The sequence below is a fragment of the Cavia porcellus genome, unplaced genomic scaffold (genome assembly GCF_034190915.1).
Source record: "Cavia porcellus strain 051 isolate PalLab524CR breed Dunkin Hartley unplaced genomic scaffold, mCavPor4.1 scaffold_2, whole genome shotgun sequence".
Taxonomy (NCBI): Eukaryota; Metazoa; Chordata; class Mammalia; order Rodentia; family Caviidae; genus Cavia; species Cavia porcellus.
This window is the reverse complement of record NW_026947485.1, coordinates 123,571,804-123,598,794: the sequence shown is the minus strand read 5'-3', so window position 1 is coordinate 123,598,794 and position 26,991 is coordinate 123,571,804. Positions and strand designations below refer to the sequence as shown.

The 26,991-nt window shown below is 36.1% G+C and overlaps 1 protein-coding gene across 2 annotated transcripts in view; it reads right to left on the bottom strand.

The window, feature by feature from the left end:
- Positions 1-26,991, bottom strand: part of Rasa1 (RAS p21 protein activator 1) — a 94,142-nt gene that overhangs the window by 15,906 nt on the left and 51,245 nt on the right. For both annotated transcript variants that reach the window (XR_010046395.1, XM_063245307.1), the window contains exons 7-14: positions 25,234-25,286; positions 22,697-22,847; positions 15,870-15,948; positions 14,240-14,360; positions 13,256-13,412; positions 3,716-3,803; positions 2,258-2,335; positions 413-570 (exon numbers count right to left, since the gene is read on the bottom strand). Coding sequence is in view for 1 of the 2 variants with exons in the window: in XM_063245307.1 (XP_063101377.1) it covers positions 413-570; positions 2,258-2,335; positions 3,716-3,803; positions 13,256-13,412; positions 14,240-14,360; positions 15,870-15,948; positions 22,697-22,847; positions 25,234-25,286 (885 nt within the window). In the remaining variant the exon portion in view is untranslated. The remainder of the gene's footprint in view (positions 1-412; positions 571-2,257; positions 2,336-3,715; positions 3,804-13,255; positions 13,413-14,239; positions 14,361-15,869; positions 15,949-22,696; positions 22,848-25,233; positions 25,287-26,991) is intronic.

Here is a 26,991-nt window from a genome sequence, read left to right as displayed (position 1 = left end):
CTATTTCAAAGTGAGCACACTGGACTTAAAACTAAACTCATACTATCTAGTATACAGCAACATGACAAGCAGATTACATTTCTCCTACCAGTTCTAACCTTGCAAACCACCAATAATTCAAGTTAGTCTTGGAAACTTCCCTAAAAAGCATTTTGTATAGTTTTTCACTTGTAAGTAATGCTAGTGTGTATAAATAATTAGGTGGAAAACCAAAAGCACAGCACTCAACTAATGAAGGTGAACAAACACAACACAAAAACAAAATTGTCTACTATTGAAACATCTAAATTTGGCACCTTGACCTGTCTGTATAAACACAGAAAGGAAGGAGGCAGATAAACGGGAGAGAAGGAGAGAGGGAGAGAAAGAGAGAGAAAGAGAGATAAAGAAATGCAGTTTTTAAAATACTTACTCAAAAACAAACTCCTCTGACCATACTGGGTTTTGCCCTTCCCTTGCATGAGTTTTGGCTACTTGGACGCTATTCAGGTAGATATTACAATATGGATTGGTAAAATGTTTTACCGGGAGTTTGTGGGCTTCTTCAATATGTAAAACAAGGCTGCTGACCTAAAGAAAATAAAAATTACTACCCCAGAGCTCAAGTTTTATGCATTAGGTTTCAGAGCAACAAATACAAAACACAAAATTGAAAAGTGACTTATTTTCTGTTTTCAGAAAATACAAGCCTTCATATTTTTCCTTTTATGTGACACACTACAAAATATCCATGCATTTAAAATCCAAGCATTTAAAATTTTCCCACTCAAAAAGATAAAAATAAGATTTTATTCTGTAACTAGCTGTGCAGTAATAATGAAATAACCTTTTTCCTCCATAAAACAATGACACTGACAAAACAGTTTAGAAGATTCTTTAGTAACCCAAACAACTGTGACTACCCAAATCAAAACATCAAATGTTAGATAATGCTTATCTAAGAGACTGTTATCACTACATAAAATAAATTATACTGCTAGACACTGATTCTTTCTTCTGATTTTATAGAAAAGATTTTACAGGATTTATACAAAATCCTAGCTTAGTTTTTAGTTTTAAAGCTAAAACTTAGACCATCTATCTCCTAGTTCCAGGGTCTCTTTCTCTCTTGCCACTGCTACTTGTGTGACCTTGGCCTTCAGAGTCTGAAAGCCTTCCCCTTCTCATCCACAGAATGCACACACCAAATATGGCGGTGGCTGGAGGACAGAGTGGAAATAATACATGTACAGGACACACAGTCCCTAACACACAAGAAAGACATAAAGGAGATCATCTATGATTATGCCTACAAAAATTTCATGGTCCATGTTTCACACAAGACATAGCTTGCTGTTTCTGTAAAATAATCAATCTGATTTTCCACAGTCCATAAAATTACAATATATTCTAAAGGTGTACAATAATTACAGGTAAAATTAAATGTTTTAGGGAAAAGGTGCAAGACTCTGAGTTCCAGGGACAGTCAGCTAAATATTTATCCATTTCAGCAGAATGATGTTAGATTCAGTGACTACACTGCAAATCCCCATGAATAGGAATCACTTTATTGTAGGAAGTTTTCATCCAAATCTCAAGTGTCACAATGTGCCTGAGTTCTTCCAACTGTCCAGAGCAGCTATGGTGAACCTTCTAGAGCTTTCAGTGGTACAAACAGCCTACTGTGGCACATGTGCTATGGGTTACCATGGAAAATAAGAAACTCGAGAAGTGGAGTGTATAAAGTTGCTCTTACATACATAGGAAAAAGAAAAGAGAAAGCCTTAATTTTCCATTAACAAAAATATAAGCCAGGCTAATGTTTCAAATTAGATTTGGTGAGTTACACATGAGTTTCAGAAACAATTGGTACAGAATGAAAAGCTCAAAAGTTTACTGAGATTAGGAGACTATGAGTCAAACAACCTTTTCAGTCAAGTACCGTTATACTTCTACTTTTTTGAGAAAGGGCAAAATAATTTGAAGAAAAAGTGTCCGACACAGTATTTTCTGTTACTGATTTGGTATTGTTATTTTAAGTGAAACAATCCTCTACATGTATTCAAAAGTTAGTACTAACACTAAGAAGCAGAGGTAGGTATATAATAAACACCCGTTTTCAGAACTATTTTTCCTGCTACTAAAGTGAAACCAGGGCTTAAAAATGCCTGAAAATAACCTCTCAAGAAACACCATCAGAAAGAGTTCACGTAGAAATAAAAAGAGCAGAATGACAGTGAAAATTGTGCTACTTGTGACAAATACAATTAATATTTACCTGGCGAAGGCGTTTATTAGACGTCCCTGGACTACTTTTCCGTAAACTACAAAATGCCTGCAAACCTTTCATCCAATCCTATTTAAAAAAAAAAAAAAAAAAAAAAAAAAACGAATTTCAGAGAAATAATCTGATTTTCAACCATCTATTTATTTCCTTCAAATTGAATAATTTTCCTTGCGTAGACTATTATACCTTAGTCTCAGAGTATATTAAATTCTAAAATGTCCAAAAAGTAAAATGATATCCCAAACTTAAAGAGTTCTATAAAAAATGCTTTATTTTATGAAGAACCCTTAGTTAATGTTAGAATACTGATATGTAGCCATTGATTGACCAAAACACCACAATTTTCATTAAAGAAACTTTTTTTCAAACACCAACTCCCTAGGGAGGGGTCCTGTATGTAGTTCAGCTGACACACTGAGCTTCTGGAAGAATCTAAACAGACATCTTAGATTTACACCTTGTGAGCGGGGAGGGCCCATGGCAAAACTGTCTGTTACATGATGTCTCACGGGACAGGCAATCTACTTTTCTTAAGACCATCATATAGACACACTTATAGGAGGATTTGGTATTTCTAAACCTAGATTTAAAATATCATTTCAGCCAATATTTAAATTACAACTATATATTCTGAATGTTTAAATATGACATTGCCCCAGAAAAGGAGAACAATTTAGGTTTATTAAAATCTAAATGCTCACTTGGTTTGCATGTTTCTGGAGAGCTCTGCTCTTCTGATTTAATTACATCTTCAGTGTGTTGGCTGTTTCTGTGGACCTAAGCTCTGTCACTGGTTAGTATCTTTATAGTGTATCAAATTAAACCCAAATCAATTAAGTAGAAATATGGCTGTGTTTATACAAACTACAACTAAAACTCTCTACAACTATTAAAGTTTAAGTTAAAACTATGTTTAAGTGCAGATTTTTTAAATATTTCTTCACAGGATTATGTAAAGTTCCTGCTGCAGCAGGCACTGCATACAGGTCAGTATGTAAGCCTTCAAGTACAGCCATGTGCAGACGTAGAAAACAGACAACAACAGTCATAAAGTGTGTTTGTCTCAATGATGGAACTTTTATTTTTAGACATGGCTCAGCCAGTGAAGAATAACGATACATGTCAGCAAAACTAATTGCTCACCTCTGGACTGGACTGAGAACACCCACAGCCGTGGTGCAGAGAGGGTTTTAAAGGAGTTGGACTCAGCTGGACTCAGCTTCACAGAGAATGTAAAGGTCAATGTGAACTGCAGTTCCATCCCCACTAACCTCTCACTGCATTTGTTTCTGCATTTCTTTCAAAACAGATTTTTGCACATGACACATCTCATTGCTTCAAATGAAAATCTGACAAGGTTTAAGCATCTTTTTAAGCATAATCACTTTATCTTAAACTCAACAGTGTCCCGCTTCAAGGGTAAGACACTATTGAAGAGACCGTGCTCACCTCTGCCTGCTCTGGAGTCTCTCCCGCGAAGTAGAAGATGTAGTGCTCTTCACTGAAGTGCTGAACTACGATCTGAAAACAGTTTGGCCTTTAAAATACAAACAGAGAACTGCAGTAAGGAAGTTTACAGTGACTACAAGTATTTACACAAACTTTAAAAACCACAATATAGAATTATATAATTTATATAAAATTGTCATACCATCAAGAAGTAACACAGCATTTTACTGGGTCAATTAAAAAGAAAGTCAGTCTTTCACAGTAAAGTGCTATGTCATTTTAAAAGACACTAGAAATAGTAAAGGTTTAAAGAAAACAAAATTGTCTTAGCATTGCACACAGTTACTCTGAACACTTTTATGTTTTGGAAAAAAGACTAGAAATATTCCTAGACCAAAATGTCTGTAATGATTAACAGATTGTGGATCATTTTAATTATCTGTTAGTCTGTATTTTAGGTTTTCTTTAATACACACCTCATATATTAAGATGAAATCATCATCTCCTATATTGCTTGTTTTGATGTTCAAGTAACCTGGTAGTGATTAAATCATGTCTTTAGTATGCTCTAGGATGGATGTGAAGGCGAGCTGGCTGCGACATCTGTCACCCAACTGATTGCTAGGGTTGATCTGGCTGATCTGGCTGGTTAGGAGGGTATCCCCTCTTCCTCCCTCAACGATCCATGTGCGTCCGTCCCCAAGTATGCTCTAGTATAAATCAGTTGACTCATAAATACAATTCCTAAATTATATAAGTAAGTTCATAATTTACATCTCATTTTGGGTATGTGCTATCTTTCTAACTAAGCCTGAAAATATTTGTAACGTGTTTAATGAGGGCCTGCATGTTTTTAGAACTCAATATATGTTATTTTTATTTACTGCGTTAAACAGATTTTTATGTGTTAGTGTGAGGAGGCCATAGCAAAACACAGAACAAGTTTCAGGCTTGTGAAATATAAAAACCAACTTTTTATGGCTTGAGAATGATACAAAGTAGTGGAAAATATAATTGGAAACTTCTGATTCTGAAAATGACCTGTATCTTCCATCTGCATAAAATATAAGAAAACAAAACAAACAAACAAAACCACTTGTGTGAGGGCACTAGAGAACAAAGCTGCAAACACCTGAGGAGCGACATCCCACTGAGCTGACTTGGACATTATTCACGCTTTTCCTCTCAAAGTACACGCCAGTTCCTAAGCTTCGCAGGAAAAAAAGCAGCCACTTTTTTAAAAATTTAAATACTAAGCAGAAAATCCAGCAGTTTCCAAGTGCTGAGAGAGCAAAATGGAATTCAGGGCATTCCAGAAAAAGGTCCTCAAGTCTCTGAAGAACTGCATCTTCACAATCAGGTTGAGCCAAACTAAGGAGCCCCCAACCCCGAGCCCTGCCTCCATGGAGCCCCACAGGGAGAGATTTACCAGCCTGCAGTCCCTGCTGCAAGCAGTCACATTTCCGCAACTTTTCGTGTGTTATGGTCACCATTCTGTGAAACATATCAAGATATTTCAAGACTGGAGATCTAATGACAAAGTCAGGAAGGAAAAAACTAATTTAAATGTTTAAGAAAACAGGCAACTATAATTCTGTCAGAATACTATTTTTAAAAAAATACTCAAATTAGAAATAAATTGGAAAATGTTAATGAACATTAAGACTTCAACAAATGGCTCTAACTGTAGAAGCATAGCTTAATTAACTGCAAGACCAGGAAAAAACACATAGCCTGGAGCAGAGAGAGAAAAGATGAACAAGTATGCATTTACTAGACACAAAGGATACAGTGAAAAGACACATAAGAATGTCTCACAAGAATGCCAGAAGACAACAGAACGCAGCAGCAGAAATGCTTACAGATATACTAACAAAGACTAAAACTGACAAAAGATAGTTTCAGATTGAAGAAGCTCTTCAAATCACAATAATTTAAAACAAACTTCTGTTAGGCATGTTTTACTTTTGTTGCTTAAGGAACAAGAAGCATCTAGAAAAAGACAGGATAGACTTCTCTTGAAAGAAAAGAAAAAGAAAAAAGCAACAATTTGTGTGACAGTGAAAATGTTGGAAGGTAGAAAATCATCATTGAAAAGTAAGTAACTTGCAATCTAAAAATATCCACAAAAATATCTTTCAGAGGTGTATATAAAACAATAAATACTGTCACAGTGATAGATCCATCCTAGGAAAACATAAGCGTAAGAATCTTTTTATCACTAAAATGTCTTTCAGTTTGTGCTTCTGAAATGGTTAATATTAAAGCAGTATTAACAGTCTGAAGTTTAAAAGGAAGCAAGTGCTTAGAGACCTCTAAATAATCCTGACCTAACCTAGGAAAAGCATACAGCCTGCAGCTAGAGCCATGCAGGAGAACAGCCACACAATTTGTGTGGTCCAACCTCACTTCCTGTGGACACCTACCTTTCAAAGCCAGGTCAGTGTGCACACAAAGCATGTAATGTTCAAAACCCGCTAAATATTTGGTAACACAGTGAAGCAACAGATAACAACACCGGTCCATAATTTCACCTTTTGTGCATTATATAATGAAATCACTAGTATTAACCTATTTTTCCTTGCAGAGATGTCTTCTCGTTTCCTTGAAATAAACTTTGCTGATGCTGTTTATAATGGTACTGTTTTCTCAATGCTTCACTTAGTACATCACAGGGCCACCAAAAACAACTGATCCTACACTGACACATTTGAAGGAAAACTTTTTTTAAAAATGAGACCTGGGCTTAGTTCTCATGGACATAGGTTTTTCACATGAGATCAGACATGGTTTAACTAACCATGTTATGACTGTTAATGATGACATGAGGTTGTTACCTGAATTAAGAAACCTCTAGCAGATGAGTGAGTGCTCTCCGGGGTGTGTCTGGGTGGGCATGGAGGGGGTGGATCCTATACTACACACGGCAGTGGCACTTGGTACTCCACATGGCTGTTGGTCCCTTCCTCCACAGCACTGCTCCCTGCTCTGCCATGAAGCCAGCAGCTCTGCTCTCTGCCACACACCTTTCCAATGAGGTATCTACTTTAAACCCTGCCAAACATGCACTGATTTCTTGAAATTTCAAGCTGAATTAAATCTTTTCTTACCTAAGCTGTGGCTGCCAGGCATTTTGTCACAGCAATGGCAGAACATTGGTACCACAAATGAGGCTTTTGCTGTGACTTTCCTGACCATATAGTTTCGGAATAGCTTATGACAAGAGTTTGGAAAGGTTTAGAGAAGGGAGCGGACAAGTATGAGAATGGTGTGAACAGGGAGCTTGATAGGTGATTCTGCAGAATTCAGAAGATTGGGATGATAGAACTGCAGACAGTACAAGGCCAGATTCAGACTCTTTTAGTTGGGAAGAAGGACCCTTTCAGTATATGAACTCCAAGCCAACGTGTTACCCTCCAGCAGAAAATGTGTCTACATTGCTCATGCCCTCAGACTCTGGAGGAGACTTGGATTAAGGATGGTGGACTAGTGAATCTAGAAGAGGAAATTTCAAAGCAGCCATGAAGGCATGGCTACTGCTGGCTGCTTTTAGTTTGACTTATAATGAGAATCAGGGGCAAAAAGCAAAGGAGAAAAACTTGAAATACTTAAATTTTGGCCTGGAAGGAATCATGTGTAAAGGTGGAACCAAAAGAGGTGTGGCTGCCAGGCATTATCAGCATCGTTTAAAGGTGTAAACTTTTCATTTTCAGAAAACTCACTGCAATATCTGCTCCTCAAGGGCCTCCTAGGGAACCGGTACCCCACAATTCATTTTACTGGACTCAACCATTTAGGCACTCAGAGGCTACTGCAGCCATGGTCCAGGGGACACTAACTACACGAGCGGGCAGCCAATTATAGCATCATCCATGTGATACTGGTTTTACTTGCATGCAGAATAAAAGAGCTGTGGGATCAAGAAAACTTCCATGCAGATTTCAAAGAAATGTCTAAGAGGTCAGGCAAGAAGTCCCTGAGAGGACAATCTGTGAAGCTGTGGAATGAAGCCAAAGGTGTAGTATGGCCCCAAAAGGTGAAGATACTAGGAAAGTAGAACATTCGCAGAGCTGTAAGTGGGGACAGCTGGCGAGAGGTAGACTGGGCTGCAGCCAAGAAGCCCATGGGCTGGAGCTTCCAAGCCTTCTGGAAGTCAGACCTTAATTATCAGTCACCTTGGACGACGGCAAGGGAATTGGAGAGGAATGTTGGGTCTGCTGGTCTTGATTTGGCCTGATTCTTTTTAATCCTCTTTTCCTCCCTTTTACAATGGGAATGCTTACATTATGCCACTATATGCTGGGATGACATAATCTTATTTTTCATTTTTACATACTTTTACAATTTACTTTGAGTCTCCGAAAAAGAAACTTAAGACTTCTCAAAAATGCTATACTACTGAGATTTTGGAGGATTATGTTTCTGGCTGTACATGAAACAGTTGTGTTATTAGGTGGATTATAAATGGACTGTTGTCTTTACCTGGGGATGAAGTATGGCTTAAGGAGATGTGTGTAGGTGTGAAGTCAGCAAGGGATGGCCTCTGACAATCGCTTCTGACAAAAGGAGTAAGAAACATCTAGCAGATTAGAAAAACTCTGGCTCCTGGATCTGAGTGAGTCCTAGAGGTGTGACTTTTTATACATGGTCCCTGGCACTCTTCCCTGCTCTGCTTTCTAGTCACCAAAAACTAAGCAGCTTTGCTCTACAATGTTTCTGCCTTGGAGTCTGCCAGGCATGTGCTGAAATTACTAAACTGAGTAATTTAAACCTTTCATCTTTTAAATTGTCAGTGTGTCAGGTATTCTGTCTCAGGAATAAAAATACTGACTAATGCAATAATCTAAGATGTTTTAACATATTTTCAAGTTCTTTAATCACCTTCAATAAGAAACTGCGTAGGAATCAAGTAATGACTTTAAATAGCAGATTATAAACGTTTCTTTTTCCTTACACCTGACAAACACCATTATTGATATTAACCAGTATAAGAATAATTTAGACTCTTTAAAGGTACTTCAAAGATCTGATCCACCTTTAACTTTAGCAAAAAACAAACAACAAAAAGTGCTGTTTGCTGTGACATGGACTTTCTTCTGACAGTATAGACTGATTTTCATTCTAAACATACCTGTTCATATAAGGCAGGTCAAAATAATACTAAAGGATTTCCTTAAACCTGCAGACATTTCTTTATCAGTTTTAATAGTCCTCTAGGAATCATACTGTTCAAAGTATAGATATCACTAGTGAATCACTTTTAACGTCTTTTTTTTAAGACTGAATTTCTACTCTGAATCAACTGTCAAAATACATTATCTTTTTGCGCTGTTTCTTAAGGTAGTTCACTCTTCAGTAAATCTACAAAATGAGAATCTTATACAGTAAAGAGAAGCTGTTGTGCAAATCAAACTTTTTAACACAACATTTTTTGGACAGTACCAAACGGCAGTACTCGGATTGCGTTTCTTCACATAAAACTGAAAAACCCACGTTGCTGAGCAGCTTGGATTTTACTAGAGCCTCTATCTTAACATTTTTTTATATGGAATCCAAGTCTACACACAAGCATATAAGTAAGACTACTTCCAAACTGCTATTTTCCAGAAGGAATTCCTGATGAAAACCTTTACATACTTCTGCCTGAAGCCGCATCTGTCTTAAGATCAAATGACATTTCCATATCTTCATTTACTGTTTGGAATACTTTATCCTTGACAGTTTTGGAACTTCTCTGAATGCCAACAATTCTCTTTCAAGTATTGTAGTACTTGTTACATATCGTGTATTTATATAATGGAGTATATATCATACAGTATACCATTCTGCAATGATATCTGGATATTTTAAAACCTATCATTTAACTCACAAATGCATTTACTGATAACCCTACCTTAGAATTATCTACTACTATTTCAAAGTGGTGTCTCTTCTCTTACTTTTATTCTTGGCCATAAACAGAATTGGCAGTTTCCATGCAGACTGGTAAAACAAGTAATTCTCCAACTCTGTGTGAAGCATTTTTGCTTCAGCTTTAACTATTAATTGCATGATCTCAAAACAAGCTTTCCAAGTTTAACATGATACTGTAGGAACGTATCTATGAGAAGAGAGGAAGGGGTGGGAGAGAAGAAACTTTCTCATTTGGAGTTTACAATTCAATTTTTTTAAGCAGTGGGTATGGTGCTAGCCTAATATACTTGGCAACACTGACTTATACAAAGAAAATATTGAAGGTAAAGAAGACAGCATTTACTGGGCTTAGCAACCTAAGTGTAATATATTTTTTATTTATTAACCTAATACATGGGTTGAATTTTTAAAATTAAGGGTATTATTTTTATCTTGGAAATATAATAACTTCACAGTATTAATCACCAAAACTGCCCTTTATGCTGATTTCATAAATATTGCACATTAAAACTGATTATAAAGAAATAACAATGAAAAAAATTAAGTCCAAGAATTCATATTATAAATAATAATTTTAAAGTGGTTTAATAGGGAATATAAAAAAATTAAAGAGTTTGTGAATTAATGCAAACAGTAACATCACTAATGACTGACTCACAAGAGTCTAGATTAAGTAATATTCGAGTAACTGAGTAATTTAAAAAGAAATACTGAAGTACAGTCACCATAAAGAGCTTACTGTCTGCAAGGTTTTGTGCTATTTCTTTTGCCTCAATAGAATAACAAATTAGAATAGCTTGTGGAGGAAGCCAGGTAATTTCAAGTATTATAGCATTTGAAATGTAGAGTTTGGTTTACTATTTTTATCATAACACTTAATAATTAGCTGTGTCTCACAGACTTTTAATAATATTAAGCACACTAGTTGCTGATCTATCAAAATAAATTCATAGATGTCCTCTTGGACTCTGCTCAAGAACCACCTATTTCCTATTACATTAGTTCTCCATATTCATTGGTTCCACTCTTACAAATTCAAGCAAATGCACACCCAAGTTATTTTTTTAAATGCACCTGTATTGAACAAACACATAGCACTGTTAGACTAGGAATTATAAGTCATCTAATGATGATTCAAGCATCCAAGACAGTCACAGTATCTGTACATTATCTTCATAATCTGGGTTTGTTCATGCCTTCCTTCCAGAAATTTTAGGCAGGCTGTTTAAATTCTCTGAGCCTATGATCACTGCCACTATTTCAGCACTAGATGGTACCCCAAGCCCAAGTTTATTACCGATCCATAAGATGTGTGTTGCTCTGGATGGAGTAAAAAAGATAATACGCCCCAACTGTGCCAATAAGCCTCTCTACCTAGGGCAAGGATGAGGCCCAGATGCCTGATCCAGTCACTGGGCTATGGTCAGGCACCACTGAATTCTGCCCAGCAGTGGGGCTCACTGAACAGCTCTAGCTAGAGGCTCCAAAGCAACAACCTGCACCTATCCCCTTTACCTGTGCACCAACCCTCTCCATGTTATACTGTCTGGGGTTAGGGGAAGCACGGTGGCTTGGGCAGCACAGTGGCCACCATGGCTGTTACAAGGCTAAGTCACACCCAGAGCCCAGACTCCATCAAGACTAATGCAGTAAAACAGCAGGATCAGATCTCACACTGCCACACTTTGTCTGACACATTGATATTCTCATGGGTTAACACCACTGCAGCCAGCTTGAGGTGATGAATGCAGAACACAAGTCTGTCATTGTCCACATAATGTCACGACAGGTCCAGACACCCCACCTAGGGGCAATGGCCTGGGAAGAGCTGCTGGCTTCTGCCTGATCCTGGAGTCCTGCATTTATTTCTTTATCCTGGCCTTGTTACAGTTTATATCTAGAGGCCTTATCCTCATGGAGGCCTCATATGCTCCTCCTAAGTGGGGCTTTGGAGAGGTACTGGATCATGATGTTGTGATAAAATCATCAGCAGATTAGTCAACTAATGAGTTTATAACTAGATGTCAAAATGGGAGGCAGAGCCTAGAGGAAGGGGCTGGGTCACCAAAGGCATGGCTCAGAAGGGCCCATCCCCCTTCTGGAGTCTTCCTTTTCACTCTGCTTCCTGTCTACCATGTCCTGAGGAGCTCTGCCCTACCATGTGCACTGGAGTCACCATAACAAGAATGAGGCTTCTAAAATCTGTGCCAAAATAAACTTTCAGTTACAGGGGTTGGGTATTTTTCTGTTTGCTCATGACAAGGAAAGTAAAGCAAACTGCCAGCAATTGTGTTCCCCAGTGTTGAGCCAGGATCGAGCACAGGCATTTCTCACTCACTAATGGCTGTTGCTGTGGAGAGGAGTGGCGTGCACACCTGAGACAACCTCAAGGACCAGTGCCATCAAGGGTACAAACCCCAAAACCAGACTGGCTGCTGTGATGCAGGCAGGAACACGAGTCCATCATGTCAAGGTGCCAGGTCTCCACCTAGAACTGGACTGAATCCAAAAACTCCACCTGTACACAGTGGTCTGGGACAGGAGCCAGTGAGGATCTTCTAAACACTGAGTTTCTCTGTGATAGACTTGATACTGGGTTTCACGTCTAACTCCTACACAATTCCCTCTCCCTCCCTCAAGCAGTTGATTCTTTCCAAACTGCCCTTATTGCATCTGAGTGACAAAAACAACTCTTTCTGCTTCCTTCAATGTATCTGCGCTTCTTATGCTAAAACCAGGTACAGTGACCTCTCAGTGTTTCCTTAGCTCTTGTGAAGGTACTAGGGTCAACCAACAGTTGTTCAAGCTGATGGTTTTAGGAGGATGTATTACCAGAGGACCTAACTGCTGTCATGCTCCATTCTAGTCACCCCTACTGTTACAAATGGGGATAAAAGTCTACTTACCCAAACTTCTTGTGTTTATTATGAAATATTAGAGAATCCAGAAAAAAGGGAAAGATGTATCAAAGTCTAATTAATTTATAAACACATCAATAGGTAATAAATTGATGAGTACTTCTGAGAAGATTCTATAGACTACTGATATTGTAATGTTCTTGAACAAATATCCAGGTGCAATTAAAAGCTGGAAATGTCTCATAATGCTCAGGACTTGCCTTATAAATTTATTTTTTAAAACCTTAATTAACATCAGTGTATGAAAAACTTTTTAAAAGTTTTTTTTTTTTGAAACAATTTTTGTGTGAGAACTGTTTTGTAATGTTGAGTCCCTTATGAACATATCTACAAAGCTACCAGCTAACTGAGTGTACTTCATACTATCAGATATATGCATTTAATAGGTAGTGTGGAAAAAAAAGCAGGAAAAGGGTGAAAAAATGTAAATTAAGTCTCTCAAATGACTGTCAGAGGTGACAAAGAGAGCACATACAGACCAAGATGAAGTCCTGCTATATGAAATGGCATTTCAAAGATTTCTATCTAACAGAGGAATGGAATTTCATATATAGGTTAGCCTAAAGCAAGAAAAACAAAAATTACGCTACTGATATTTTTAGATGACGTTATGTTATAAAACTTTGTTTTGCTATGCTTTGAAATAACCTGAACACATCCTTTATTATTAAAATAATTCCAAAAGAAAAACAGAAAAACAAATTCTTACCTTCCAAAAAGACTATCGTGAACAACGTAGACAGAACATACACTGAGATCTATTAATCCTTTTGGTTTGGTAGCCCGTTTTTCACTTTCAAAGTAAATAAGTTGGGCATCACTGCCCTCTAAGATAAAATACAAATTCTTCCAACGTTTTCCTTTGCCTGTTAAAAAATAAAATTATTTTTCCTCAGCCGAACAGTGAACTCCAAAATCATGTATGTTAGAATGACAAAGAAATTGTTGCTAAAAATAGATACAGCTCAATTTTTAATATAAAACATCTTTGGGGCTGAGGATTTAGCTCAGCGGCATAAGCGCCTGCCTCGCAAGCAGGCAGTCGTGAGTTCGATCCCTGGTACCGATAAAAAGGAAAAAAGACCAAAAAAATAAAAATAAAAAAAAATATATAAAACATCTTTATATACTAGGAAAATGCTAGTGATTAGGAAAAAATGCCTTTTGTAATACTACTTGTTTTAATGAATCAGAGTAAATGAGAAGACACTTTTCTTCAGATATTCTTTTATGATGAAATTTCCAAATCTCTTTGTTTGGAGTAATCCTTTTCCAGTTTTAAGGAAAAAAATCCACAAACACCACTAAGGCCTTCTCCCATCCCCTCAACATGCCTTACAGTCAGACTGAGGTAAGCACACCAAATACAATCATCAATACTATCAGTCAGCAAGGCCACCAAGTCAGGTGCCACCAAGTTTCTTTAAAAAGAAAATTATCAAAAGAAAAATGGGGAGAGGAGGCAGAGTCAGATGTCTTTTCTTATCCTGGGGGTGCTTGAAAATGTATAAATTTGTTTTCTAAAGCCCTGGATTCAAATGTAGACTTAATGTAACAACTCCTAAATTTTGAAGGGTGCTTAGAAACTGTAAACAAGTGTAAATTACCAGTAATTTGTGTTAAAACAACTTATTAAATATACATGCCATGGGAAGTAAAACAGTTAAGCCCTTCATCTTAAAATTTCACTTACCCTTTTTCAGAAGATAACCTTTCTTAACAATATTTTTATAAAAGGCATCCTTTGTTTTACGGCGAATTGTATTATAGATTTCCTTGCCATCCACTGTATCACTGAGTACTTGTTCTTGATCCTAAATTTTTAGAATACAAAATTTCATGAACGTTTGATACAAATGAAACAAAAATAAATTACCAATCAAAACTGTAGAAAAAGTATTAGCACAAAAATCTAGATGAGTGTCAGATAAATAAAGAGAGCCTAAGAGCCAGGGATACAGCTCAGCGGTGCTGCGCCTACTGGCAAGTATGTGGTCGTGAGTTCCCTTTCGGTACCAATAAAAAAAAAAATTAAGAGAACTTTTGCTTCCCAAAGAAATTCTCAGAAAACTTTCCTTATCATGTCCTGAAACTACAGATAAGGAGAATAAAGGCAAGCTTAGAAATTCATCATATGCTACTGTACGATCTTGTATGTCTTTAAAAGGATTTTGATCTTAACTTTAAATGAAATATAAAACATCAATTCATATTTTAAATGGATCCTTTTGACTGTGGAATGCTGTTAAGACAAAGGTAGATAGTGAAATGCAGTCAGTTTTTGGTGGTAGTTATATTCTAGATATATTTTGAAGGCAGTTAGCAAGAATTATTGATAGGGTGGATAAAAGTGAAAGAAAAAAGAGAAAAGGGAGAGCAGAGGGAAAAAAGGGAAGGACAGGGAGAAGTAGAGATAAAAAAGAAGAGAAAAGACATAAAATCCATTAAGACTTAATGCCTTAACTTCTCTGGCCAAAGTTTCTCAATTTGTAAAACAGTCATATTATAGTGTCAGTCTTATTAAACTACTGGAAAACAAAGTGAATTAATATGGATACATGTCTAAAATGTAGTACTCAGCCATCATAAAAACTCCAGACATTATAAATCACTAGCCAACACCAGCTTGTACCCCAAAATCTTTCTCCCTTTGATGTGCCTGGAATGTCAAAACCTCCATTTCCTCACAGAAAAATCTTAATCACTCCTTTGAAGAACCTTTTTCTAACCTTCTCTACACCCTTACCCCGTCACATCTCAGAAATGCAGTGAGTCAGAAGAAGCACACTAACCACCCTGTGCATTAAACAGTCAGTGTTTAAAAGGCCCTCTTGTGCAAGGCCAGTCTGTCCAGTGTATTCTCTCCTGCCTTCGCCAAGACCTGTACATCAGGTCCTGCCACTCCCATACCCCGTCCACCAAGGATGGTCTCTTTTTTACCATGGCTTTTACGTGGGGCATACAAACATGCTCATAGCCTCTCGAAATAAAACTACTGGCAAAGAAAGAAAGGAATTCAGACCCCCTTTGGTCCCAATCCTTTTCAGTCACCCTCTCCCATTCCACCCTCCTTCCTCCTGATGAGCCTTGGGCTGTTTATCCAGTCTCCACTTTGGCCTCAAAAGCTTGATGGGTGACCTCCTCAGCTGCTAGTCTCAGGAACCAGCACAGATAAAACACTCAAAAAGTCTCTTACAATTGCTTTTCTAGAAGAATCTGAGTAGCCTACAGTTTAGAATTTTATCTAACATTCAGTGTTAATTGCATCAAAATGAACTTTAAAACAAAATTCTGGTTATTGCAAAAAGAGAAACAACACTGACCTGCATTGGTACAGGTTCCTTAAGATAATACCCTTCAACAATCTGTTCTTTTCGATAGTGATCTATGATGTCCCCAATACTGTTAAAATAAAAATAACTAACGATGACATATTTATCTCACAAAAAATTGTAAACCTTTCAAAATACAAGTAAAGCCCATTACACCAAGGATTATCTATTTGCAGGTTCTTTTTCAAAGCATATAACCTGAATATGTTAATAGAATAAATGACCTTAACAATCATGTATTTTGGAAAAACAAGAACATTCCCAATACAGGTTTATAGTTCAGAGCTGGAGTCAAGTCAAAGATTCTGATTTGCATACACAGCCCATCAACAGGGCCACATTCAGTGATCACAAGTCCCTGGATGTTTTTACTGGGTTTTGGGGAGGGAGGAGACAGGTGTGTAGTTCAGGCTGGCCTCAAACTCACGGGGATCCTCCTGCCTCAATCTCCCAAGTGTTGGGATTACAGATGTGCACAAATCGCACCTGGCACTTTTTTGTTCCTGTTTATGCAAAAGGACTTCTGAGAATGAAGAAATAAGCAGCTGGTGAAAGGAGAAGCAAAAAAAAAAAAAGCAGCTATTTTTACCTATGTGATTATCACTGTAGTAGAAAAGGATTACCGATGATTTTGATAGAAAGTACTATCAATTATTCTAAATACTGGGAAATGCTACAAATAAAAATGACATAGTACTTTAACAACGATTTTAGCATGCCACAATGCATTTAATACATAAAATTATCCTTCTTGATTATCAGTGTGTCATTTTATTGACTTAAATACTGTATTTAAGTCCTTGGATTTTAAACCTTCCTTTATATCCTGGAGAAATGGTATTTTCAAACACCTAGGAACATTTCTCCAAATGGATCTCGTTAACCTAGCTCTTGATTTTTTTCAGTAGTTCTTCCTATTGATAACAGTAAGTAGAGTATGTCTATGTATAATAGCTCCACATGTATTTACCTATACTACAAAATTAACTTCAACCAGGTATGTTAAAAAGTAAAACAAAAACTTGAAAAGATAACACAAAAATGAGCCTGAACAAATAGAAACTAAATATCAGAGGCCACTGCATTTAACATGAGGCAGGGAATGGCATGAATATAAATGTAGTAAAAAGGCATTATCATAAAAAGGACATATAAGGTTATAAATTTTTAAAGAAAAATGTTGTAACATAAATCCAAAAATACCAGAAAATAGAAATTAGGAAATATGACTTGAAAGCAGCCAGATACACCAAAAAGATGACTATACATTTTGAAGAAAACAGCATCAAATCTATGAAAATCAAGAAGTATCAAAGGTTTCTGGCTCAAGAACTATAACATGCAGTCAATCTCATGCTGTATCACAGTGCTACAATACAATTATCCTCCCTGAACTGAAAGGATGCCACTCGTGGAAACTGTTCTGAACTGGTTTAGAGGGTTCTGGAGCAAACTAAAAGGATGTAGCAACTAACGAATGCCTGCGGTATCTCACACATCCCATGAAGTTCCAGCTATGAAAGCAGACTTCCATCTCAGGAAACCAAGACTTGTGAAATATAAACTTGCTTGTGAAATGTGAGTTTCTCAAGACACAATGTCCTGAGACTCCAGTTAAGTTCTTAGTATAAACTTAGAACACATGTGCTTCACTTCTCAAATCCGAGATTAATCGCCACTCATAAGCTTCAAAGTCTAACCATACACCTCCCTGTCCTTTCTCATTATGATCTGTTCTCTTTTTGCTGGATCCCAAGCCTGTCTGCACATCCCCTGGGTTTATAGTCAACACATCATCTTTTCTAGTGGACCTGAGCATTAGTAATGCAGAATTGGTATCCTTTTCCTTAATGAATAGCACAGGATCTATACAGTGCATTTCACAAAGTAGACAAGTCAAATGTTTGCTAAATCAAGTTCACTGCTAAAAGCTTCCCCTGCTTTTTAAATTTCTGAATATAAGAATATCAAGCTAAGTTTCAATATCTACTTGAAACAGACATAACTACTGTCTCTCAAAACCAAGACTCATATACAGTTAAAAGCGAAGTAGGGATGGTTGTGTTAATTAATTTGTTGAATAATCTTACTTTATATGTTTATATATAAAAAGTAATAACCATCAAAGTATGTCTTTCTAAGAATTGTGACATCAAGATTGAAATGGAAAATATATTTCTAAGACAACTCTAAAGCCTGCCAGTTCTAGGTCAGTGGAATCACATTTTGGGTTTCTTTTTTTAAAATTAGAAACAGTAAGATACATAAGCTTTATAGGATGAACACATCCATGGTCAAAGATCTGGGGTCATGGCCAAAGTTACCATATGGGCACCTTCTAAAAGTATTCATATGACAAGTAGCCCAATAATTTCACATAATTTTAAAAGAAACCCTACAAATATTTCTTTTTTCTTGTTCCATTTAAGTCTTTATGAAGAAAGGCTATCTTCAATATTTCACTGTCTTCAGTAATATACTAAGAATTTCCATCTTTGTAGAGATCATAGGTATCCCTAAGGAAATGTAAGTCATTAAGAAATTTCCACACACATCAACATAATTTTATCTTATAAAAGTTTCAATGTGGGCATTTATTCCGCTAAGAATATACACACCTCTAATTTATAGTTTTATTTTCCAAATCTTGAAAATATTGAACAATGAGAAATGCTAATCTATTTGAAGTGCAAATTGCTGCTGGTAGGATTTCAGGGAGGGTATTAAGCACATAGACTATAATGCAGAAGCTCATTCAAGCAGCATGCACCTGAAGGTGTGTACTTGTACCTTCCATTTGATGCCTGGTAACTATTCAATGAACTTCTGGTGACCAAACGGAAGTGGTCTTTGGATTTCTGTTTTGTTTTCCAGATGAACCACCTTCCATATCCGTATGTAATTTAAGGTCAAGCTGGTAGTGCAAGAAATTCTAGTTGGAATAGAGAATCCTACAGTGGGGCTGAGGCATTCGGCAGGCAAGAGGCAAATGCTAATGTTTTTCTTTTTATGCATTTGTTTTTATTGCTTCTGTTTTTCCAAGACATGGTCCTACTACATCATGGAAGCTGGCCTTGAATTCACCATGGAGGTCAGGAGGACCTTGCACTCATAGCAATCCTCCTGCCTAACAGACTCCCAAGTGCTGGGGTCATGGGCTCCAATTATCAGTATTTTAAAACAAAGATATGGGAAAAGCTTTTTATCTAAAAGCGCAAAAAAAAAAAAAATTGCCTTTACAAAAAAATACTTGACATTTTACCATATGGTTTCCTAATCAAGCTAAAATTCACTCTGAGTTTGGGAGAAGCAAAAGAGCTTATTTTGCAGGTGAGAAGTAGTAATTAGTCATGACTACCAGAAACACCAACCTGAGAAAAATCCACTTACATGCTAACATTTGTGTTACTCTCAAGTAACACCTAAAGGAAGCTTTTTTTCCCTATTAAAATGACTCACTGATAAAAGATTACAGAGAACCCGAAGAGGATCCATCTCTGCCGGCCAGGCGCCACCACCTGAAGGGCCTTTCCTCCACATGCCCAGCACAGACAGAAAGAACCAGGCAATCTGCCTCTGCCTGCCAGGTGCTGTCACTGGAAGGCACTTTCCTCTGCACACCCTTTGCAGGCCACCAAAGGAGACAAACAGATTCACTTCTGCCTGTTGAGCACTGCCAGCAAAAGGCCACGTCCTGCAGGCAACCAGCGTGGGCAGAGAGAACCAGCAGATCCACCTTCACCTTCAGGGAGCTGACACCAGCAGGCGCCTTCCTGCAGGCAACCAGCAGGAGCAGGGACACACAGCCAGGTAAGCCCTGGGCATCCATAGGCCACCACTTGAGGCACTTGGTTCCCTCAGACAGTCATCATCCACTAGCAAAATCAAACACACTCTGTGTGGCTGCCACCATTTTGGGAGTTCCAGTGTAGACACAGGCTGAGAGAAGCCAACCCCAACTACATGTACCCCTGATCATCAGCGAGGCCTCACTGAGGCTGCATAGCTCTGGAGAACTCCACTCCACACCCTGCTACCTCACTGTAAATCTGAAATCAGAGGAACTCAGGTACCTGTCCCATCCCCCTACACTGCCTAGGAGCAACCAACATTGGAAGTATCTGGGACCCCATAACCAGCTTGTTGGGAGGAACGTAGGAGAATGTCAAGACAAAGGAGCAAAATGCAAACTGATACCTCTAGCCCTCGCACTATAAGTCTGGGCGATACATCCATGGAAGAAAACGGAAATCACACACCTGAAATCTCTGAGAGGATAGCAACTGAAGTAAGGAAACAACTTCATGAGACTGTAAAAGCAGTCAAAACAGAAATAGTCTCAGGTAAAAGAAGAAATCACAAACATACTAAAAGAATTGTTCAGCAGGTCTAAAGAAGACAGAGACAATAAAGAGGAGCCTAGGAAAATGATGGAAACCATGAATGAATGTAGAAAGGAATTGCAATGCATGAAACAGATTCGAAGAGAGATGCAGGAAATTAAAAATTCAATCAAAAGCTGGCAAACTGCTTGAAAGAGACTGAAGATAAAGATTTTCAAATCTTGAAGACAGGATTGTAGCTAGTGATTTTAAGAGGAAAGATCTCTTAAAAATACCACAGAATCAGGAAATAACAACTCAATGGCTGCAAGATGATGCAAAGAAGCATAATTTAAGAGTGATAGGTATCAATGAAGAAGCAGGGGTTAACACAAATGAAATTAAAAGGATATGCACAGAAACAATAGAAGAAAACTTCCCAAACATGGGAAAGGGATCTGGCATGCAGATACGTGAAGCATATACAACTCCAACTAGCCATAACCAAAGTAAATCTACACCCAGACATAGAATAATCAAGATCCCAGAAATTCAGCACAAGAACAGAATATTAAAAGCCTTTAGAGAAAAGAGACAGATCACCTATAAAGGAAAACCAATCAGAATCACAGCAGACTTGTCCACACAAACCATCAAGTTTAAAAGAGTTTGGAGTAAAGTGTTTCAAACCCTAAAAAAAAAACAACTTCCAACCCAGGCTGATCTATCCAGAAAAACTATCTTTCAAAATTCATGAAAAAATAAGATACTTCCATGATAAAGAACAACTGAAGGAATTCCTCACTACCAAACCAACCATGCTAAAGAATATTCTAGAGAGAGATAAAGATGACCATGGTTGCAGGAACAGCAACAGAGGAGGATCGCCCAACAAGACAGCAACTGAATGAAGGGGAAAGGTGGAGGACCAACAACAGGATAGCAGGGCAGAGACAAACCAATACTGATTGTAACCATTAACTCAGCCTCAGGTCAGCAATAAAAAGAAACACATGGAAAGTGGATCAAGAAACAAGACCCATAGATATACTGTATACAAGAAACATATCTCACTGGAAAGAAAATTCGAAAGACTGAAAATCAAAGGAGAGAAAACAATTGTTCCATGTAACACGAGACAAAAAAAAAAAAAAAAAAGGAAGAGTAACTTGCCCATCAACTGCAGAATGGGTAAGAAAGATATGGTATTTTCATGCAGTGGAAAGCTACCCAGCTATAAAATAGAATAATCTCAAGGCTCCTGTAGACAAAAGGGAGATCATGTTCATGACCAAAACAGTTTGATCACACACCCATGAATCTTAGCATAAGAAACAGAAGTTAATGGGATCCAAATCCAAAAAAGTTAATGTAAGAGCAAGGGAGAGGAAACACCTGGGAGGGAAAGGTGGAAACTACTGTCAATTTCTTACTGTCTTATCTTGAACTCTCACATTGTTTACACAATTTTGTTAAGTTTGGCTTTATTCTGTTTTGTTTTGTGAGATTTTATGTTGTCAGATGGTAGGGGTAGCTATTTTGAATATTTATGGCAATCATGATTTCCTATTATATTGCTTTGAAGTCTTAGAAGGCTTTCATTTGTTCGTTTGATTGGTTTTATTATTTTATTTGATTTTATTATGTGTGATGGTATGAACAGCTATTTTGAAGAAAACAAGACATTATGACAAACATTGCTGATTTACTATCATCTTGTTTTGAAGTCCTACCATGCTTGTGTTCTTTTGTTTTGATTGGTTCAATCCTGTTGTATCTTATTTGATTTTATTAAGTGTGACGGTATAAACAAATTTTTTAAGGAAAATGAGATATTATAGTAGCTACTGTTTATTTCTTGTTATTTGGTTTTGAAGTCCTATAATGCTTTCATCCTCTTGAATGGTTTTATACTATTTTGTTATAAATATATATATTACTGTCTATGAAGGTATGTTCAACTATTTCAAAGAAAAAGAGTCATTATGGTAGCTGTTGATATTTTTGTCTCATTGTGAAGTGTTGTGTTGCTTGCATTGTTCTGTTCTAACTTGCTTTGTTCTGTTCTCTTTTGTTTTATTCTCTTTAAAATAAAAAATTTTTTTAAAAAATTTTTTAATCACAATCTTGAAAATATATTCCTAAAAAGAATTTTTCAATAAAATGTAAAATACTAAAAAATATACATATAATGTATTTTTCTTAGGTTATATGTTTTGCTTTTCTTGAAAATAATACATAGTTACCAAATTTTGCTACAAATAGCTTGTTTAAAAATTTTTTTAATCACATATTATTTTGGAAGGAAACGAGTTAATTTGTATTCATATTCTGATACTGTCTCACAAATTCTTGACTATTAACTAGATTATATTCTTCTATTAACTAGATTATATTTTAAAACTCAGGAACTTATATATAATTTTTGACCCATTATATTAAGATTTTGATTATTTTTGCCAAAGTAAAAATAAATAGAAACTGTTCATATTTTACCTGTTATAATATCGGCCTCCCATCATAAACTGATTGTTTGGTGTTGGACATATTTTAAATCGTTGAATATTTTCATTGGTCCGAAAATAAAGTGAATAATCACCAGGCGTATTATCTGAGGGCCTCACAAGAAAACTGCAGACTTGCCCAACTGCAAAAAATTTAAGTTGTTAGTTTTATTCCAAATTATCAAATTTAAAATAGGTGTTAAGTAATACAAAATACACTCAAAGTCATAAACATATATCAATTTTCAATGGAAACAGTTACTTTTTTCTCTGATTCTCCTTGTGATTCACCCTACCCATGATGCTCATCTACACTACTGGGGTTATACCTGTACTATAGTTCATAAAAATAAACAGTAATTTTGTAGCAGTAACTTCTGGTCTATAATGTTGATATGCATCTTAACTTGCAAAGAATATTCTAATCACACGTAGGAAACAGAAGCTAAAAATGCTATTCTGTTTGTAAATTCACTCAAAAAGAAGATTCTAAATAAGTTAAACTTTGCCTAGGAATCCTCTATATTTTATCAGTGTTTCCAATTAGCAACTAAAATGACTGGGATAAAAGAGAACAGTACCAAAGATTTACAAAGGTAGATTCAAAACAATTAAAATATTTCAGGACAATATTAAATTCAATATACATATACTATATTTGATTCAACTGGTATAATCTTGAAAAACAGTATCAATGTTATAGAAAATTACCATATATTACATATTTTCATAATACGGTTAGATAGGACTTTGATATATTTAACTGACAAATGAAATGCTTTGTCTTTTTTCTATTTAAGTCCTAATGACACAGAAAATACTGGAATTCATGGGAGGAGACCCAAGAACACTGAATACCAGATGTAATTTGTTACAAATTATTAACACTTTGATCATATGGTTATAGCACTTGTTATCAAGTAACTTCATGGTTAGGACAAAAAGCAAAAAAAATTTTAAACTGAAACTTCAAGGCTTAAATATATAAGTAAACTGACTAGATAATGTAAGCTGAAATGAAAGTGTCAAATCTTGGTGATAATAATACAGGATACTCTACTTCTTCTAGAATATGATAAAAAAAATACTCTACATGCAAAATTATACATGCTATGTGTACTTTTCAAGTGAGAAAGTCTTACCTGATTCTCATGAGAGCACATGAATATAGACTAATGTAAGAAATTAAAGTTTGGCTGTTTTTCATGTTTACACATCTAAAAGAGTGAGTGCATCAAGTACTTCACAGAAGTTCCAAATATAAACCTACATTATAAATTTATTAAAGTGAGTATTTTTGGTCTCACTTTGGGAGCTGATGGCTCATTCCTATGGTTTAGCATCTGGTTAGTGTTACTTGCCATATAGCAATATCATGCTTATATTTTGAGCTTACTAATGTGGTTAATAAGTATTTAAAAAACTGACTCAAATCATTCAAAAAAGCGAAGTATTAATCTAAAATGCAAAAATATATGCCTTAAAACAATTCAGATCACATTTCTAGTAATCATTATGAGAAGTTCGTTTACCAAATATATAAACTAGCCAACAAATTTTAAAGAATTAAGACTTCTTCAGGGCCAGGGTTAGGGTTTGATTCCCAGGACGAGAGGAAAGAGAAGAGAGGAGAGAGAAGAAAAGAGAGGAGAGAAGAAAGAGAGGAGAGAGAGGAGAGGGAGGAAGTAAGGGAGGAAGGGAGGGAGAGAGGAGAGAGGAAAGAGGAGACAGGAGAGTGAGAGAGAGCCAGAGCCAGGGAGAGAGCAAGAGAGAGAGGGAGGGAGGGATTAAAACTTCTAAATAACACAGTATGGATTAAATCTGTATTGGTTCAATGTGAGATATTTAGTTAGCATAAACAAAAACAGGATGATTTTCATTTTAAATATAAACCCAAAGATACAGGTTAGTTTTTAATCATTTCCTTGTAAACCCAAGAGTGCTGGGAAATGTTAAACTGATACTTTACACACGTGTAAAGCATATAATTCCACAAGTGTATAAAGATAAACACAAGAACATTTATTTTCTGCACTTCAACAACAAAAGAATGACAACAGCCAATAGCTAACTGGGACCTGGTAAATCATGGTATTTAAATCAGAAAGCTTATGGCCATTGAGGAAAAATACTGAAAATTTATACCTGCACATACAGGACAATTTCCCAATAGATCTCCTAACATGAAAAAAGTATGTTGCATGCTCCTAAGAGCGTGTATAGATGTAAGGGAAAAGAAATATACACAGACACTAAAAACTTCTAGGAAAAGAAACTGTTATTGGGTATTACATCTGGGGACGAAACAGGGACCGAGAATAGGGTTAAAGAAAATATACTTTCTGGAATTTTGAGCTATGTGTATATTTTTACTAAAAACACCAGCTTCTCAGCACTAGATAAGAAATTCTAATATACATAAATGATAACTGGATGCTGAAGGTAAACAGTATATGATAAATGGGTGACTTTTTTTTATTCTTTTTAAATAAAAACATTTTTAAGAAGACAAGTGAATATAAAAAGTACCTGTCATTAGTAAAGTATAAGCTTCTTGTTTGGAAATCTTCCCATGGAACCATCTTAAAAAGAGAACAAAATATATACATACACATACACATACACACACACACACACACACACACACACACACACACAAACACACATAAATGAAAATGCCTTTACACTGCTGTCATATGATCAAAACTAAATAACCAACGAAGCTGCAATTCAACAGACATATGAAATAAATAAAATGCAACAGGGTCAAATATTTCATTCCTATTATATTCATGTTACTTTCCATGAATATATTATGATTATTTTCAACATAATGGAGAAAACCTAGGGACTACCAAATAAAAACTACTATTTCCATATTTGTCACCAATATAAAAAGAACACTGCCTTCAATCCTGGTGATATCTAATTGTTATATGCTTCACTTGTTAACTCTTCTTTCTTTGGGGAAGATAGTACTGGCAGAGCCCACTCTAAAACTGTGTCCCCAGAAAACAGTATTTTTCTCTTGTCTCTCTCAAGGTGAATTTTCTTAGGATATGTGCTAAGTTCTCTCTTCCAATATAATCAAATTGTTGATGCATACTTTATTAAAAGCCAGCAAATAATACTGAGAACTAAAAGAAAAAAAGAATATTCGTAATTCTATTGGACCTAATAGCTTATCAAACTTGATAGGTATTTTATATCCTGTATTCTAAAATTAAGCCTTTACAAATCAGTATAAATAGCATTATATTCAAGACACATAGCATTATAAAAACTCAAGTATTTAAACTCTACTTTCATATAAAATGACATGCTTAAGAAACTACTAAAGTACATAAAGTCTCTTGTTTACCCAAGGCACATTACCTATTTTGCTAATTAACACACTTCAAAGCCAGGCTGAAATTTCTAGATTACTTCTCTACCTTTGTACATATTCTTAGAGTCTACAATTATTTGCCATAATTAAGCCCTAATTGGAAAGTATGTAAGATTAAACCTATCAAAGTGCTCTAAGCATAATGTTACAAGTTTAGCAGTTGCTCATACTGCTTTAAATTACTCATGCTATTAATGGTGAAGAGTATGAAAATATAGATAAATTTTTACCTTTTCACTTAATTTCTTTTTTACACTACTCCAACCATTAACTCACTAACTCAAGACTTCCCAGACCTCCAGTTCCAATTATGAATAATGAAAAGTAATCACATAAGCAGAACAGGCTGCCTTGAAAGGTAGGAAGACTCCCAATAGAATTGCAAATGCAGTTTAAATGATCATTGGCTACACATGCTAGAGCAGAATTCCTATATTCTGAGCAAGAGTTGACAAGGTGAACTCCAAGCGCAACCCTAATTTTTTTCAAATATGCCAAAATGGCAAACATGCCACCATCTCTAAAGTGGTTTAGAAGTTAACAAGTGTAAGCTAGCCTATAGCTAAATAGCAGCATTATTTTCTGAAGTTACTCCTATGTAAAATTTATATAATCCACAGACATGGATTGATGAGTTATAGAAGAAAAAGAAAAAATGCTAAGTCCTTGCCCCACCTATTTAAGAAAAAAAAAAAAGACATTAATCATGTATAGCTCTAAAAACAGCGTAGACAGAAAATACAGAAAGCAGTGTGACAGGTATGTATAAGACTATTTTGGAAATAACAGAAGACTACCAATGTTTTAGGGTCTGCAGGGAAAAAGATGAAAGAAGAATATTTACTGAATGTTTTATCACATAGAAATTTATTACATATGTGATTTATCATTCAGTAAAT